The 14,084-nt window shown below is 39.6% G+C and overlaps 2 protein-coding genes across 2 annotated transcripts in view; both read right to left on the minus strand.

Moving 5' to 3' along the window:
• TRIM68 (tripartite motif containing 68) overlaps positions 1-14,084 on the minus strand; it is a 150,613-nt gene that overhangs the window by 57,609 nt on the left and 78,920 nt on the right. The gene's annotated exons all lie outside the window — the stretch shown is intronic.
• LOC125282473 (olfactory receptor 51I2-like) lies at positions 6,865-8,374 on the minus strand. The gene has a single exon (XM_048217336.2). The coding sequence runs from the start codon at positions 8,329-8,331 to the stop codon at positions 7,369-7,371; it is 963 nt and encodes a 320-aa protein (XP_048073293.2). The 5' UTR covers positions 8,332-8,374; the 3' UTR covers positions 6,865-7,368.

The following is a 14,084-nucleotide window of genomic DNA, read 5'->3' on the forward strand; positions in this document are numbered from 1 at the left end:
AACAGCAATCAGACAACAAAAAGGGATAAAAGGTACCCAAATTGGCAAAGAAGAAGTCAAAATGTCTCTCTTTGCAGATGACATGATACTCTATATGGAAAACCCAAAAGAATCCATGCCCAAACTATTAGAAGTTATAGAGCAATTCGGTAATGTGGCAGGATACAAAATCAATGCTCAGAAATCAGTTGCATTTCTATACACGAATAATGAGGCTGAAGAAAGAGAAATTAGGGAATCCATCCCATTTACAATAGCACCAAAACCCATACGTTACCTTGGAATTAAATTAATCAGAGATGTAAAGGATCTATATTCTAGAAACTCTAAATCACTCTTGAAAGACATTGAGGAAGACACAAAAAGATGGAAAAATATTCCATGCTCATGGATAGGAAGAATTAACATAGTTAAAATGTCCATGCTACCCAGAGCAATCTACACTTTCAATGCTATCCCGATCAAAATACCGATTATGTTTTTCAAAGAGCTGGAACAAATAGTCCTTAAATTTGTGTGGAACCAGAAAAGGCCCCGAATCGCCAAGGAACTGTTGAAAAGGAAATGCAAAGCTGGGGGCATCACAATGCTGGATTTCGAGCTGTAATACAAAGCTGTGATCACAAAGACAGCATGATACTGGCACAAAAACAGAAATGGACCCTCAGCATTTTGGGCAACTAATCTTTGATAAAGCAGGAAAAAACATCCGGTGGAAAAAAGACAGTCTCTTCAATAAATGGTGCTGGGAAAATTGGACAGCTACATGCAAAAGAATGAAACTTGACCACTCTCTCACACCATACAAAGATATAAAATGGATGAAAGACCTCAATGTGAGACAGGAATCCCTCAAAATGCTAGAGGAGAACATAGGCAGCAACCTCTACGACATTGGCCAAAGCAACCTTTTTCATGACACATCTCCAAAGGCAAAAGAAACAAAAGATAAAATGAACTTGTGGGACTTCATCAAGATAAAAAGCTTCTGCACAGCCAAGGAAACAGTCAAAAAAACTAAGAGGCAGCCCACAGAATGGGAGAATATATTTGCAAATGATGCTACAGATAAAGGGCTGGTATCCAAGATCTGCAAAGAACTTCTCAAACTTAATACATGAGAAACAAATAAACAAATCATAAAATGGGCAGAAGATATGAACAGACACTTTTCCAATGATGACATACAAATGGCTAACAGACACATGAAAAAATGTTCAAAATCATTAGCCATCAGGGAAATTCAAATCGAAACCACACTAAGATACCACCTTAATCCAGTTAGAATGGCAAAAATTGACAAGGCAAGAAACAACAACTGCTGGAGAGGATGTGGGCAAAGGGGATCCCTCCTACGTTGTTGTTGGGAATGCAAGTTGGTACAGCCACTGTGGAAATCAGTGTGGAGGTCCCTTAAAAAGTTAAACATTGAGCTACCCTATGAGCCAGCCATTGCACTACTGGGTGTTTACCCCAAAGATACAGACGTAGTGAAGAGAAGGGCCATATGCACCCCAATGTTCATAGCAGCATTGTCCACAATAGCTAAATTGTGGAAGGAACCGATATGCCCTTCAACAGATGACTGGATTAAGAAGTTGTGATCCATATATAAAATGGAATATTACTCAGCTATCAGAAAGAACGAGCTCTCAACATTTGCTGCAACATGGACGGCACTGGAGGAGATAATGCTAAGTAACATAAGTCAAGCAGAGAAAGACAATTATCATATGATTTCTCTCGTCTATGGAACGTAAGAACTAGGAAGATCCGTAGGGCAAGAAAGGGATAAAGAAAGGGGGGGGTAATCCGAAGGGGGAATGAAACATGAGAGACTATGGACTCTGAGAAACAAACTGAGGGCTTCAGAGGGGAGGGGAGTGGAGGAATGGGATAGACTGGTGATGGGTAGTAAGGAGGGCATGTATTGCATGGTGCACTGGGTGTTATACGCACCTAATGAATCGTCGAACTTTACATCAGAAACCAGGGATGTACTGTATGGTGACTAACATAATATAATAAAAAAATTAAAAAGTAATAAAGAATGGGGGGATGGAGAATCTGGAGATCTGAAATGGGGACACAGAAGAGGATGCAGTTGTTGGTGTTAGACTTCACCATGAAAACTGGTAGGCAAAGGAGTATCTTGGAAAAATGGACATTCCTGAGAGAAGTTATAGGAAGAGTCGATGCTGAGGCAGGTGGCACCATATCACCGTGTCATGAGCCAGCATCACCTAACTAACACATTTATGTATCCTATTCAGCATAAAGTCAGAACTGCTTGGGGAGGTGGCTAAAGAAATAGAGAAGAATAAGACAGAGAACCTGACCTTAGGGAGCTTTCATTTACTACATATTCTGTCACCAATAACCATGTGAGCTTGCTCCTTGACCCCAAAGTATCCTTTCTTTATAGTGTCTGTCACTTAGAGCAGAGGTGGGGTGGGTGAGAGAAAGTCCACTTTAGACCAGAGGTCCCAGGGTAGTTTGTATAGGAAGTAGAGCTGCTCTTCTTCCAGGGTCTTCTTCCCAGATGTGTCCAGAGCCCTGACTTTCTTCTAAACCGATTTCCTCCCCCTCCTTTTATTCTTCCTTTTCATCTTTTTCACCAGCATGATTGACAGGAAATGTGTTGCCTACCTTTATTTTTAGGCTGTTCTTCTTGTGAGTTATTGTTCCCTATTAAAATATAGACATATAAATGTAGAGAGAAGCCACACTTTCACGGGTAGGGAGTGTGGAATTTGGAAGGTAAAAATTGCTTCTAGTTAAAATCATCCAGAGAAAGTATCTTTAGAAAAGGGAGTGATGGGAAGGAAGATTCCAAGAGGGAGTGAAAGATGTGTCACGCTTTCTTGATCCAGACTTAAGATGTTTTAGCTCTTTCAAGAAATTTCCCATCTCATCTAAGTTGTGAAATTTATTGGCATAATATTTTCTTAAAATCCTTTTAATATGTGCATCATCTGTTGTGAGGTCACCACTCTCATTCCTGTTTTGATAATTTGTGTCTTCTCTCTTTTTCCTTTCCTGTTCAGTTAGGCTGGAAGCTTATCAATCTTAATGCTTTTCTTAATGAAATAGATTTTGGTTTCATTGATTTTCATTACTGTTTTCCTTTTCCTGTTCTGTTGATTTTCTCTCTTTATTATTTTCTTTCTTCTGCTTATATTGGTTTTAATTTCCTCATCTTTTTCTAGGTTCTTAAGGTGGAAGCTGAGGTTACTGGGGTCTTTTTCCTTATACAGGCCCTGTTGTGCTATGCATTTCCTTTTTCTGCTGCTTTAACCTGCATCTCACAAATTCAATATGTTTCATTTTCATTCAGTTCAAAATAATTAGTGATTTCCCTTTTCATTTTGGCTTTGACCTGTATTTATTGTAGATTCTGATTCAGGAGGTCTGGCATAGGGCTCAACAAGCTATACATTTTAAAAGGCTCCATAAATGATCCTGATAGTTCTTAAGGTTTGGGAGCCACTGGCTAAAATGGGAAGTGTGAGGCAGCAGTTGGAGATAACATTGGCCATTTGAGGGTGACTGGTAGCTGGTGAGGGATCCTTCAGTACTGTGCTTTATTTTGGGTATTGTGTGATATGGAACAAGGAGACAATCTGACTATAGCAGCACAGGAATCAGCTCTGCTTCTGGGAGCGTTATTTCCAAGGCTTTTCAGGTTTTGTCTTCAGTATGATGTGAAAACAGTCTTAACCAAGAAATTCAAACAACAACCTCTGAAACATGTGATCTTCTATGTGATTGAGATTCATTTCTCTTTTCAATCCTCAGTTTCCCTAATAGGTATTCCCACAACACACTTTCTTCTTCTCTTATAATACTCATTATGTTTGGGAAATGCTTATTTAATACCCGTGTTTGCTGTTGAGTTGCACGTGACTGTATGAGGGCATTGTTTCCTTGAATCTCTTCATCATTGCATCTCAGCATTCTGCAGTGTGCCTGGGGCCTAACAGGTGCTTATGGCAGACATTGACTACTGCTCACCAAACCTAACTCCTTCCCATCCTGGACGCACAGCGAGACATTTCCTAGCCTCCTGTGAGTTGGGTATGATTAAATTCTAGCCATTACTTTCAGTGTGAGTGGAAGTTACCTGTACCATGTCTAGGACTAGCTACAAGCTCTTTGGAGACAAGGCTTTCTTTACCTAATATACCTTTCCCTAAACACTCTCCTAGTTAATTTCTCTTCAAAATTTGGACACCCTCATAATTATTATTATTTTTTTTTTTGAGAAAAGCCATTCCTGATCCTTTGAACAGGTCAGATACCCTGATTGTGTACTTTCATAGGAATATCCATTAATTAATCCATTTATTTAGTCAATGTGGTAGGCAGAATTCTGAACACCCCATGAAAATATCCTGTTCTAATTCCTAAAACCTTTGAATATGTGAAATGTCACTTCTGGGATTGTGCTATTACTTGGCATAGCTGACCTTAAGATAGGGGGGCTTGAGCCCATATGAGTCCTTAGAAGAAAAGACATTTCTGCAACTAGCTGGTGACAGAAGAAGTAGGAGATAGTCAAAGCATGAGAAGGATGTGATGCATTGTTGCTGGTTTGGTGATGAAAGAGGTCGTGTGAGCAGCCTTAAGGAGCTGAGGAAGGCCACTAGACAACAGTTGCACAACCTCATGGGACTGGCTTCTTCCAACAGCCCAAATGAATATGGAAACAGATTCTTCTCCAGGGCTTCCAGATAAGAATCCAGGTGGCTGACACCTTGATTTTAGCTTTATGAGACCCCCAGTTAGAGAACCTAGTGAAGCCTGTCCAATATCTCTGACCTGAAAAATGTTAAGTAATAAATGGATGTTGTTTTAAGATACTAATGTTTTAAATACTTTTTGGCAGCAATGGAAAACTAATCTAGTCATCGAATACATTTTTAGTGCTATTAACATTAAGTGCTATTAAAATGAGTGCAAACCTTGCATTGAGAATAACACGCAGAACAAAGGTGGCTCAGACTCTTCTTTCTTTGAAGTTATAGTCTACTGGGGGAGGAGGAACCTAAATGTCCTTAATGTCATTGCAAATTCACATTTATTTGGGTACATATTTAGTCTAGTTCCTGAAACCCTTGAATATGGTCAGCTGCCACTCCTGTGATTGTGTTATGTTAGATGGCACAGTTGAGTTTAAGATAGGGGGTTTATATCCAGATGGGCTAGAGATAATTACAAGAGCCTTTAAAAGAAGAGATATTTCTGTGGCTGGAGACGGAAGTCAGAGGTATTTAATTGATGTGTATTCCTTCCATAAGAATCAAGTTTGATTTTGGTACCTTTGTATTCTCATTACCTAGCAGATTTCCTGGCATATAGGGGTCACTAAAGAAAAAAAAAAACTTTTTGTTAAAATGTAAAATGCTCCCAAGTTAGTTAGGTGGTTAGTAGAGAGACAGGTTTGATAGACTTTGAGTAAGGTTTGTTTCCTGACTCTAAATTTTGTATTTTTAACAACTGTAACACAAAAGCCTACTTACCCAGTGAAGACACTATATACTAAGATTTTGTAATATTGAACTTCATACTTTTGGGAGGATTGGGGGGGTGGATAAGAAGAGGACACACATCCCCTTTTATCTTGACTTTGTAAGGTACACTTGAGGTGTGCCAGAGTGGCTCAGTCAGTTAAGTGTCTGACATGTGATTTTGGCTCAGGTCATGATCTCAGGTCCTGGGATCAAGCCCCTCATTGGGCTCTCTACTCAGTGGGGAGTCTGCTTGGGATTCTCTGCATTTCCCTGTCCCTCTGTCCCTCTCTCAATCATGTGTGCTCTCTCTCTAAAATAAATAAATGTTGAAAAAAAAAGAAGGTATACTCAAACAGAAAGATATTAACAAATATTAGTATTGTAATTCTTTTTTTCGTACAAAAACTCTTTACGGAGCCAGAGTATTTCACCTAGGTGTGAAGGGCATAAATTCTGGGAAAATGGCCCGGAAGATCCTGTATGGTGAAAAAGTAGGAAACCTTCACTAGAAGAGGGACTTTAGTTCAATCAGTTGGTTTGCGCTTCTCATATCTACAGGTTAGCTATCCAAGCTTAACTGGAAACCTTTTCACAGACTGCAATTATTTATATGTATTCTTTTCTCTGAAAGACCAGAGGTTCCCTGGGGTAAACATTTCCAAGTCATCTCTTAATTAATTAATCTATTGCCCTTTTCCCCATTCAAATTCATGTATACATTCAAAATGATTATTAAACAGCTATTATTATTCCACAGACACCTCTAGAAACTGAGTGTATTTTGGCACCTTTGCTTGGGGTTTACAGTCTAGTCAAGTGACAGACAATTGCATATGTACATATATTGCATAGGAGACAAACACAGTCCTGTGAATAATGTAGAAAAGAGAATTGGACAGGATTTTCTGAGAAATAAGGCTTCTACTACTTGACTAATGAGAAGCAATGCTAGAAATGATACATAGGTAAGGGGGAGAGGGGAGATGAGAATGTTACAGGCAGAGTAAATGGTGTCTGAGAAGACCCCTCAGGGTCTTAAGAGCTTAAACTGATAGTCTTTTTGGCTCTGGTCTTGCTTATATGTCAACACACTTCTAACCTGCAATTCATACTCCTAATTTATTTTATAGTAAAAACATTTAATAAATGATTCATACATTTTTGGACAAACCAATCTACTCAGCATAATATGTGTAGTTTTGTACAATTCTGTACCATTTGTACAACCTTTCTGGCTTCATCCTGTACCACTCCGTCTTCAAACTCTATGCCACAGTCACACCTGTATAGATATAACAAGTGGTAGAGGCGTAAAGTAGTTCAGGAATGCTTATCTTTCCACAAACACATTTACTTCTTTGAAACATGGAGTCTTTTTTTTCATGTTCTTTCTTCCTAGGTTTTCTCTTTCTTACCGAATTCCTACTTTGCCTAGAAAAACTGTATACATTTTTAGGATGAAATAAAAAGCATTCTCTCCTTTGTAGAGGTTTGTCTGATCTTCCCAGGCAAATTCTGGCAACTACTAATTTGCAGTTCCTCTAGTAATCTTTTGCACAGAACTTTATTATGGTACTTGTATTCTGGTTCTGTATTTACCTGCCTTTGTCCTGGTACAAGATTGTGTTTGTGGAGAAAAAGGTTCATGTTTAATATATTTTTCAGTCTTTAATCCTCAGCACTATTTCCAGTACAAAGTAAATGGTGAATGTAAATTTGCAACATGAATAATCCTGATGGTCTTCCCACTAGCCTTGGCTGGGAGTTTTCAGTGCTTGCTGAGGGTAGCAGCTTTCTGCAAGGAACAGGAAGTTTCTTTTATGGGACCCGGACCCTGTTATATTTCATAGTTTCATCAGCCTTGGTCTTTCCTCTTTAGCATCCTAATCATGGCCTCCCTGATGGGCTTAGATTTCACACTATAGATGATGGGGTTAAGCACAGGGGGCACTACCAGGTATATATAGGCAACCAGGGCATGTACAATGGGGGGTAGGTGCCTCCCAAAACGGTGGATCATGGACATGGTAATGCCTGGGATGAAGAAGACAAAGACAGCCAGGATATGGGAGACACATGTGTTGAAGGCTCGGATGCGTTCCCTGGGAGATGCCAGTCCTAGCACTGTGTGTAGGATGAGAACGTAGGAGAGGACGATGAGCAGAGAATCTATGCCACCAGTGGACAGTACCACATAGAGCCCATAGAGGATGTTTATGGTGATGTCAGCACAGGCTCTTCTCATCACATCAGGATGGAAACAGAATGAGTGGGACAAGAGGATCTTGTTAGGGCAGAAGTTCAGACGTTTGAGCAGGAAGGGCACTGGGAAGAGAGAGAGGGTAGCACGGGCCACAATGGCCAGCCCAATCTTAATGATGACATTATTGGTGAGGATAGCTGCATAGCGAAGAGGGTTGGAGATGGCCACAAAGCGGTCAAATGACATGGCCAGGAGCACCGATGACTCCACCACAGAGAAGGAGTGGAGGAAGAACATCTGGACCAGGCAGGCATTGAAGCCTATGAGCCGATGGTCAAACCAGAGCACAGCCAGGGTGGTGGGCAGTGTGGACAGGGTGAGGCCCACATCGGTGAGGGCCAGCATGGACAGAAAGTAGTACATGGATTGGTGCAGGCTGGGAGTTCTCCCCACAGCCAAGAGGATCAGGCAGTTTCCAGTGAGGGCCACAGTGTACATGGAGGAGAAGGGGATGGAGATCCATCCATGAACAGCCTCCAGCCCTGGGATGCCAATCATCAGGAAAGCATGTGGCTGGAAGAAGGAGATGTTGACATAGGACTGGGAAGGGAGCATCTTTGGAAAGCAGTTGAGGTTTCTGGAAAGATGTGGCCTCTTTAGTCTGGGCAGACAGAAAGATAATAACAGGACGCTTGTTTTTAGGACGACATTTAGTTATGCTGTGTAGGTTTTTTCATTAATGATTTCCCATCTTCTCAGCTCTTTGTATTATTAACTGTTCCAAGAATGTACATACATTAAGCTAATATGTTCGCAAACAAATGTAGAATGTAGGGGATAGTTTAAATTCCTTATGATTACCAGAAAAGAAATGACTGAAATGGAATTAGAATATAGTTATTTCTAATATAAATTCTATACTCTTTCCACGTTAGTAAGCAGTGTCTTCATTAAGTGAAGGGATGTTTGTTAATACTCTTTAATATGTAAAGCACTCTCTAAATGCTCATCATCATGGTCATTGCCGTCATCGTTGTCATCTGTGTCCTGGTCATTACTGTTATTCCATTGATATTGCATTTGGCAGTATTCTAAGTGCCTTCACATAATTATCTCATTGTTGTCTCATAATTGCCTTGCTGATAGAGAAGGGAAATATTTTAGCTAAAGTGAAAGAAGAGAAATTGTGAAGTCTATCCAAAGAAGAGAATACTGCAGCTTTCCCCTGAGTCAATTATTAGAACTCAAGACCTTTTTGTGTTTGGAGGGTTTGAATATAGATCCTAGGACATTCTCTTTTAATTATCCCAATAATTATAATGTCCCAGGCTGAAAATGAACAGAAGCACTAGAAAAGTATTGGTAAATGAAGAGACATTTGATTCTTCCCAGGTCACTGAGAACACTTAAATATTTGTGGTTCACCTATGCCTTGCCCAGAGAATATCAGCCTGGGTAGTGGATGTCCTTCTCATCCTGGCTACACATTGCTTTTCAGGAATCATCCCCTCATTCCATTCATTCAACATTCCCCAAAACCTTTTAAAATCCAGCCAAACATTTTGTTCAGCCCTCAGCACACCCCACTTGAGGTCTTGATTTGTCCTTGGGTGTGCCTCCCATTAAATCAGTCAGCACAGACACCTGACCTAGCTGGGAGGGCCATAGCTACAGGGAATATGGAACCTGAGATGCCTTTCCAAGGTTTAGAATTTCTACAGACACCAACTGAAAACATGTATCAAAGACATAAATTTAGTTTCCTGTGGTGTTTAGTGGGATACATCCTATTAATGTCACTATTTTTAGTATCTGATACTGGGCAAATAAATTTACCAATTTACCAATTATTGAATATCTCTATGTTTCAGATATTAGACCCCTCACTTATTGTTTGTTAGTAAATAATATCTCTTGGTCTCAAAAGAATCATATAAGTTTGGTGCTCCTGGGTGGCACAGTTGGTTGAGTGTCCGACTCTTGGTTTTGGCTCAGGTCATGATCTCAGGGTCATGAGACTGAGCCCTGCATGGGGCTCCATGCTGAGTGCACAGTCTGCCTGAGATTCCCTTTCCCTCTGACCCTCTCGCTCATGCTCTCTGTCACTCTCAAATAAATAAGCAAAATCTGAAAGAAAAAACTGTAATTTAAGTATTATTGTATCTTCTTAATAAATAATAAATAGTAACAATGATAATGTTAAAAAAATAAAACTGGAGGGGAGAGGCTTAGTGAGTTCCCATAGAACATTCTGGAAATGAGTCCAAAGTTAGGTCTAATTGGCTTAAACACTTCCAGTGGTTTTACATTGCCTGTATTGGCCATGAGCTGTCTACATGCTGGAGATTTGTAAAGTGTGGGGCTAGTTGGATCAGATGATCTGGAAGGGCTTGTTCTCTCCTGCTGTTCCCTGGTTACATGATTTGGAGCTGTGCAAATAAAGCCCCTTCCTATTTCTCACAGAATTGTCCTTTTACTGCTCATTGTGACCTTTTGTGTCCTTATAAAGCCATTTGCCTTTTATTGTGTTAATTATTTTCTCCTTCCTGCTTTTCTTTTTGCTAGTCAGATTTCTTCAAAAATCTGATTCAGTCTCATTATTCTGATTTTGATGATTTCAAAGTTTCTGTCCTCTTTTTAAATTTTATTTTTAATTTTTTTCAGGACAATCAAAGAATGAACAAGAAAATGAATAACTGAATGAAGTTTCTTTAATTTTTTAACCCAGTTCTTCTTTACCCCAACCCTTAATATAAAACCTCCTAGGAACATATATTCACAATTTATACTGTATAGTTTATGTATTGTAAAGACCCATGGCTCCTTTAGATTAATGCAGTTCGTATCTACTTTTATCCTACTATTTTAGGATCAATCCAGGAAATAGTCTTTGTCATTGGTAGCTTAAATCAGAATACTGGATGAATTCTGTGCTCTCCCTTTAATTTGCAGGAATCTGAAGATTAATTTTACCTGGGATTAGTATCACCATCCCTCTGTTTTATCCTGCATTGTTTTATCTAATACTGAGTAATTGGCAAATCTTCCAGCTTATTGTAGAATTTGCCCTTGTTCCCTCATTGATGTGTAGGTCCTATGCAACTCTGGGGATTCGTCGATCTATTGCTCTTGACTGTGGTGGAAGTATCCGAATGCTAAATTAAACTGAGTATTACAAGAAGCCTGGAGCTCACAAGGGAAAATTATAGGGTACCATTTAAGACAAGTTGCCAAAATTTAGGGACAACTCTTGTACAGTCAAGCCAATTTCTCCCTTATATCCAGTTAATGTCCTTTCTCTTTTCACATTTTGTGAATATTATAGTTTTATGAAGAATCTGATATTGGGAAGGGATTAAGTGTGGTGAAAGGACAGATTTTTTTTTCTGCCCATTTAGGTAGCCAAGTTGGATTGATAAGTTTCCTGGTTCCCATGAAATCCAAAAGCATTATATTAAGTTGCTTAAACCTGGAAATCAGACCAGGTTTGGTCTTCTGTTGTTATTTCCAGGATACTAAATGATCAAAGATATTATGGACTCTGGGAAACAAACTGAGGGCTTCAGAGGGGAGGGGATGAGGGATTGGGATAGGCCGGTGATGGGTATTAAGGAGGGCACATATTCCATGGAGCACTGGGTGTTATATGGAAATAATGAATCATGGAACACTACATCAAAAACTAAGGATGTACTGTATGGTGACTAACATAACATAATAAAAAATTATTATAAAAAATGATCAAATATATTACAGATTATAGCTCTCCCCTGAGGAACTAAATAATTTCTGTTTGAGTAGGCTAGGATTCTGGGAACTTGTTACTGGGTGTGTCTAGAGAAAGTTAGGTTGCCTAGAAACAAAGGGCTGAATCCACCATGCTTTCTTAACCCCAAAGCCAAGTGCATTTCTTTTTTTTTTTCTTCCTTTTTTTTCCCACAAAAAAAGAAATGATAATTATGTGATGTGATGGAGGTGCTTGCTATCTAACGCTATGGTGTAATCATTTTGCAATATATATGCCAAATGCTTTTCTAAAAGTCTCATATCAGAAGATTATGAAGGACAGTCTCATAATGAGAGTTGAGACCAAGCAAACATTCAGATCACCGGCAGGATGCTCTCTGGGATGGGATTTTTAAGATACTCATATACTGTTGCCCTACTTAGAGAAGCAAAAGGGTACTAATCTGCTAGGACACAGATACTGGGTTTCTGAATAATTACCTAAATCAGAAAAATGCGCTTTAGGAAAGTAGCTGCCTTCATTTCCTCTGCCTTATCTAGGGGCATAGACCTGCTGTCTTTGGAAGTCCAGGCCTCCTTACTTTTCTTCCTGCTTCTCGCATCTGCTCACCCCCATCCCCTTGGCTCCTCTTGGCAGCAGCTGAAGAAAGGGGATCTCAGGCTCACTAACCAGACCCCCATCCTTCTAAATAGTGTAGAAGGGATTGTATCTGGGCCCCAAGGTACTCACCTTGCTTGTCGCAGACTTCTCTACCTCTCCAGAATCTGAAAGAGCCCAGAAAAACTCTGCAACTAAGATACTATCTTTATGCCATTGGCTGGATGCCTTAGTGAGTTGCTATTCCCCAGGGATGTCCAAGGCACAGCCACAGAGGGTAGTCTGTGCTTGCTTTTTCCTGGGGAATGGAAAATTTGTGGGATATGTGTGTTGGTATAGAGAGTTATAAGGCAAATGAGATATTTGAGCAACCGAATTGTGGAGGACAGCCCTAGAATCATCATCTCTAGGTTTACCTATTCTACCATATCTGTAGGGAATTTTATTGGATATTTCAATTTTTTTCTTTATTATGCTCTTTAGTGATATCAGATCAGGCTCCTGGAGTCACACAGAATACTTTCTGGCTCCTCCAGGTAGTGCCTTTCAGAGACTCAGGGTTCATTGTGTCTCCCTCCACTATCTCCGTGGCACTTAGGGTTGTTCATGCAGGTTAAGCACCCCTACTTCCTGTGTCTGTTCTTCATGTGACATCATTGTGAAAACCCCATTTGGTTGCACAGCCAAGTAATCGGAGAAGATAGATGGGGAATAAGGGGTCCCAAGACAGAGGGATGAATGGGGGCATGCATCTTTACTGGGAGCTTCCATATCTCTGTTTTTATGTTTTTAGAGATACAGAGTGTCTTCCAACCTAGGAAATTTCCCTGGCTATTTTATTCCATCCCCAAGAGTTTCTTTTTTTTCTAATAGAGTGAAATAAATTGAAAACATGGTGAAGCCACAGGTCTGAAAGGCAGACGTATCTATATGTGTGTGTGTGTGTGTGTGTGTGTGTGTGTGTGTGTGTGTGTGTACATGCATAGCAGCTTTATTTAGGTATAATTGATGTGCAAAACACTGCACTTATTTAATGTATACAGTTTAATGAATTTGGAAATACACATACATTCATGAATTTATCATCACAATCAAGGTAATAGACATATCCATCAACTCCAGAAGTTTCCTTGTTGTAATGGCAGGATTTCCTTTGTTTTTTTTTTTTTTTAGGCTGAATGATATTCTACAGTATGTGTATATCACATTATCCATTCATCTTTTGATAGACATTTGGATTGTTGGATCATGGCTATTATGAATAATGCTATAATGAAAATGGGAGCACTAGCTATGTAAGAAATGTATCTTAACATAATAAAAGATATATATGACAGACCCGTAAGGAACATCATACCCAACAGTGAAAAACTAATTTTCCTTTAAGATCAGGAACAACGGCAAGGATGCCCATTCTTTCCACTTCTATTCAACACAGAACTGAAAGTCCTAACGAGAGCAATTAGACAACAAAAAGAAATAAAAGCATCCAAATTATAATATAAGATGTAAAACTATCTTTCTTTTTTTGTTATATTAGTTACCATACAGTACTTCATCAGTTTTTGATGTAGCGTTACATGCTTCATTGTTTGCATAAACACCTAGTGCTCATTGCAATATGTGCCCTCCTTAATACCCATCACCATGCTAACCCATCCCCCCGCCCCACCCTGAAACCCTCAGTTTGTTTCCTGGAGTCCATAGTCTCTCATGGTTCATCTCCCCCTCTGATTTCCCCCAGCATCATATTTCTCTTCCTTCTCCTGATGTCCTCCACACTATTCCTTATGTTCCACGTATAAGTGAAACCATATGATAATTGTCTTTCTCTGCTTGACTTATTTTACTTAGCATGATCCCCTCCAGTTCCATCCATGTCGATGCAAATGGAAGGTAGTCATCCTTCCTGATGTCCGAGTAATATTCCATTGTATATATGGACCACATCTCCTTTATCCATTCGTCTGTTGAAAGGCATCTTAGCTCATTCCACAGTTTGGCTATTGTGGACAATGCTGCT

The sequence above is a fragment of the Ursus arctos genome, unplaced genomic scaffold (genome assembly GCF_023065955.2).
Source record: "Ursus arctos isolate Adak ecotype North America unplaced genomic scaffold, UrsArc2.0 scaffold_22, whole genome shotgun sequence".
Lineage (NCBI taxonomy): Eukaryota > Metazoa > Chordata > Mammalia > Carnivora > Ursidae > Ursus > Ursus arctos.

Bases quoted from the DNA above. Each gene is read 5' to 3' on its own strand.
- LOC125282473 (XM_048217336.2), bottom strand. From the start codon at position 8,331: ATGCTCCCTTCCCAGTCCTATGTCAACATCTCCTTCTTCCAGCCACAT.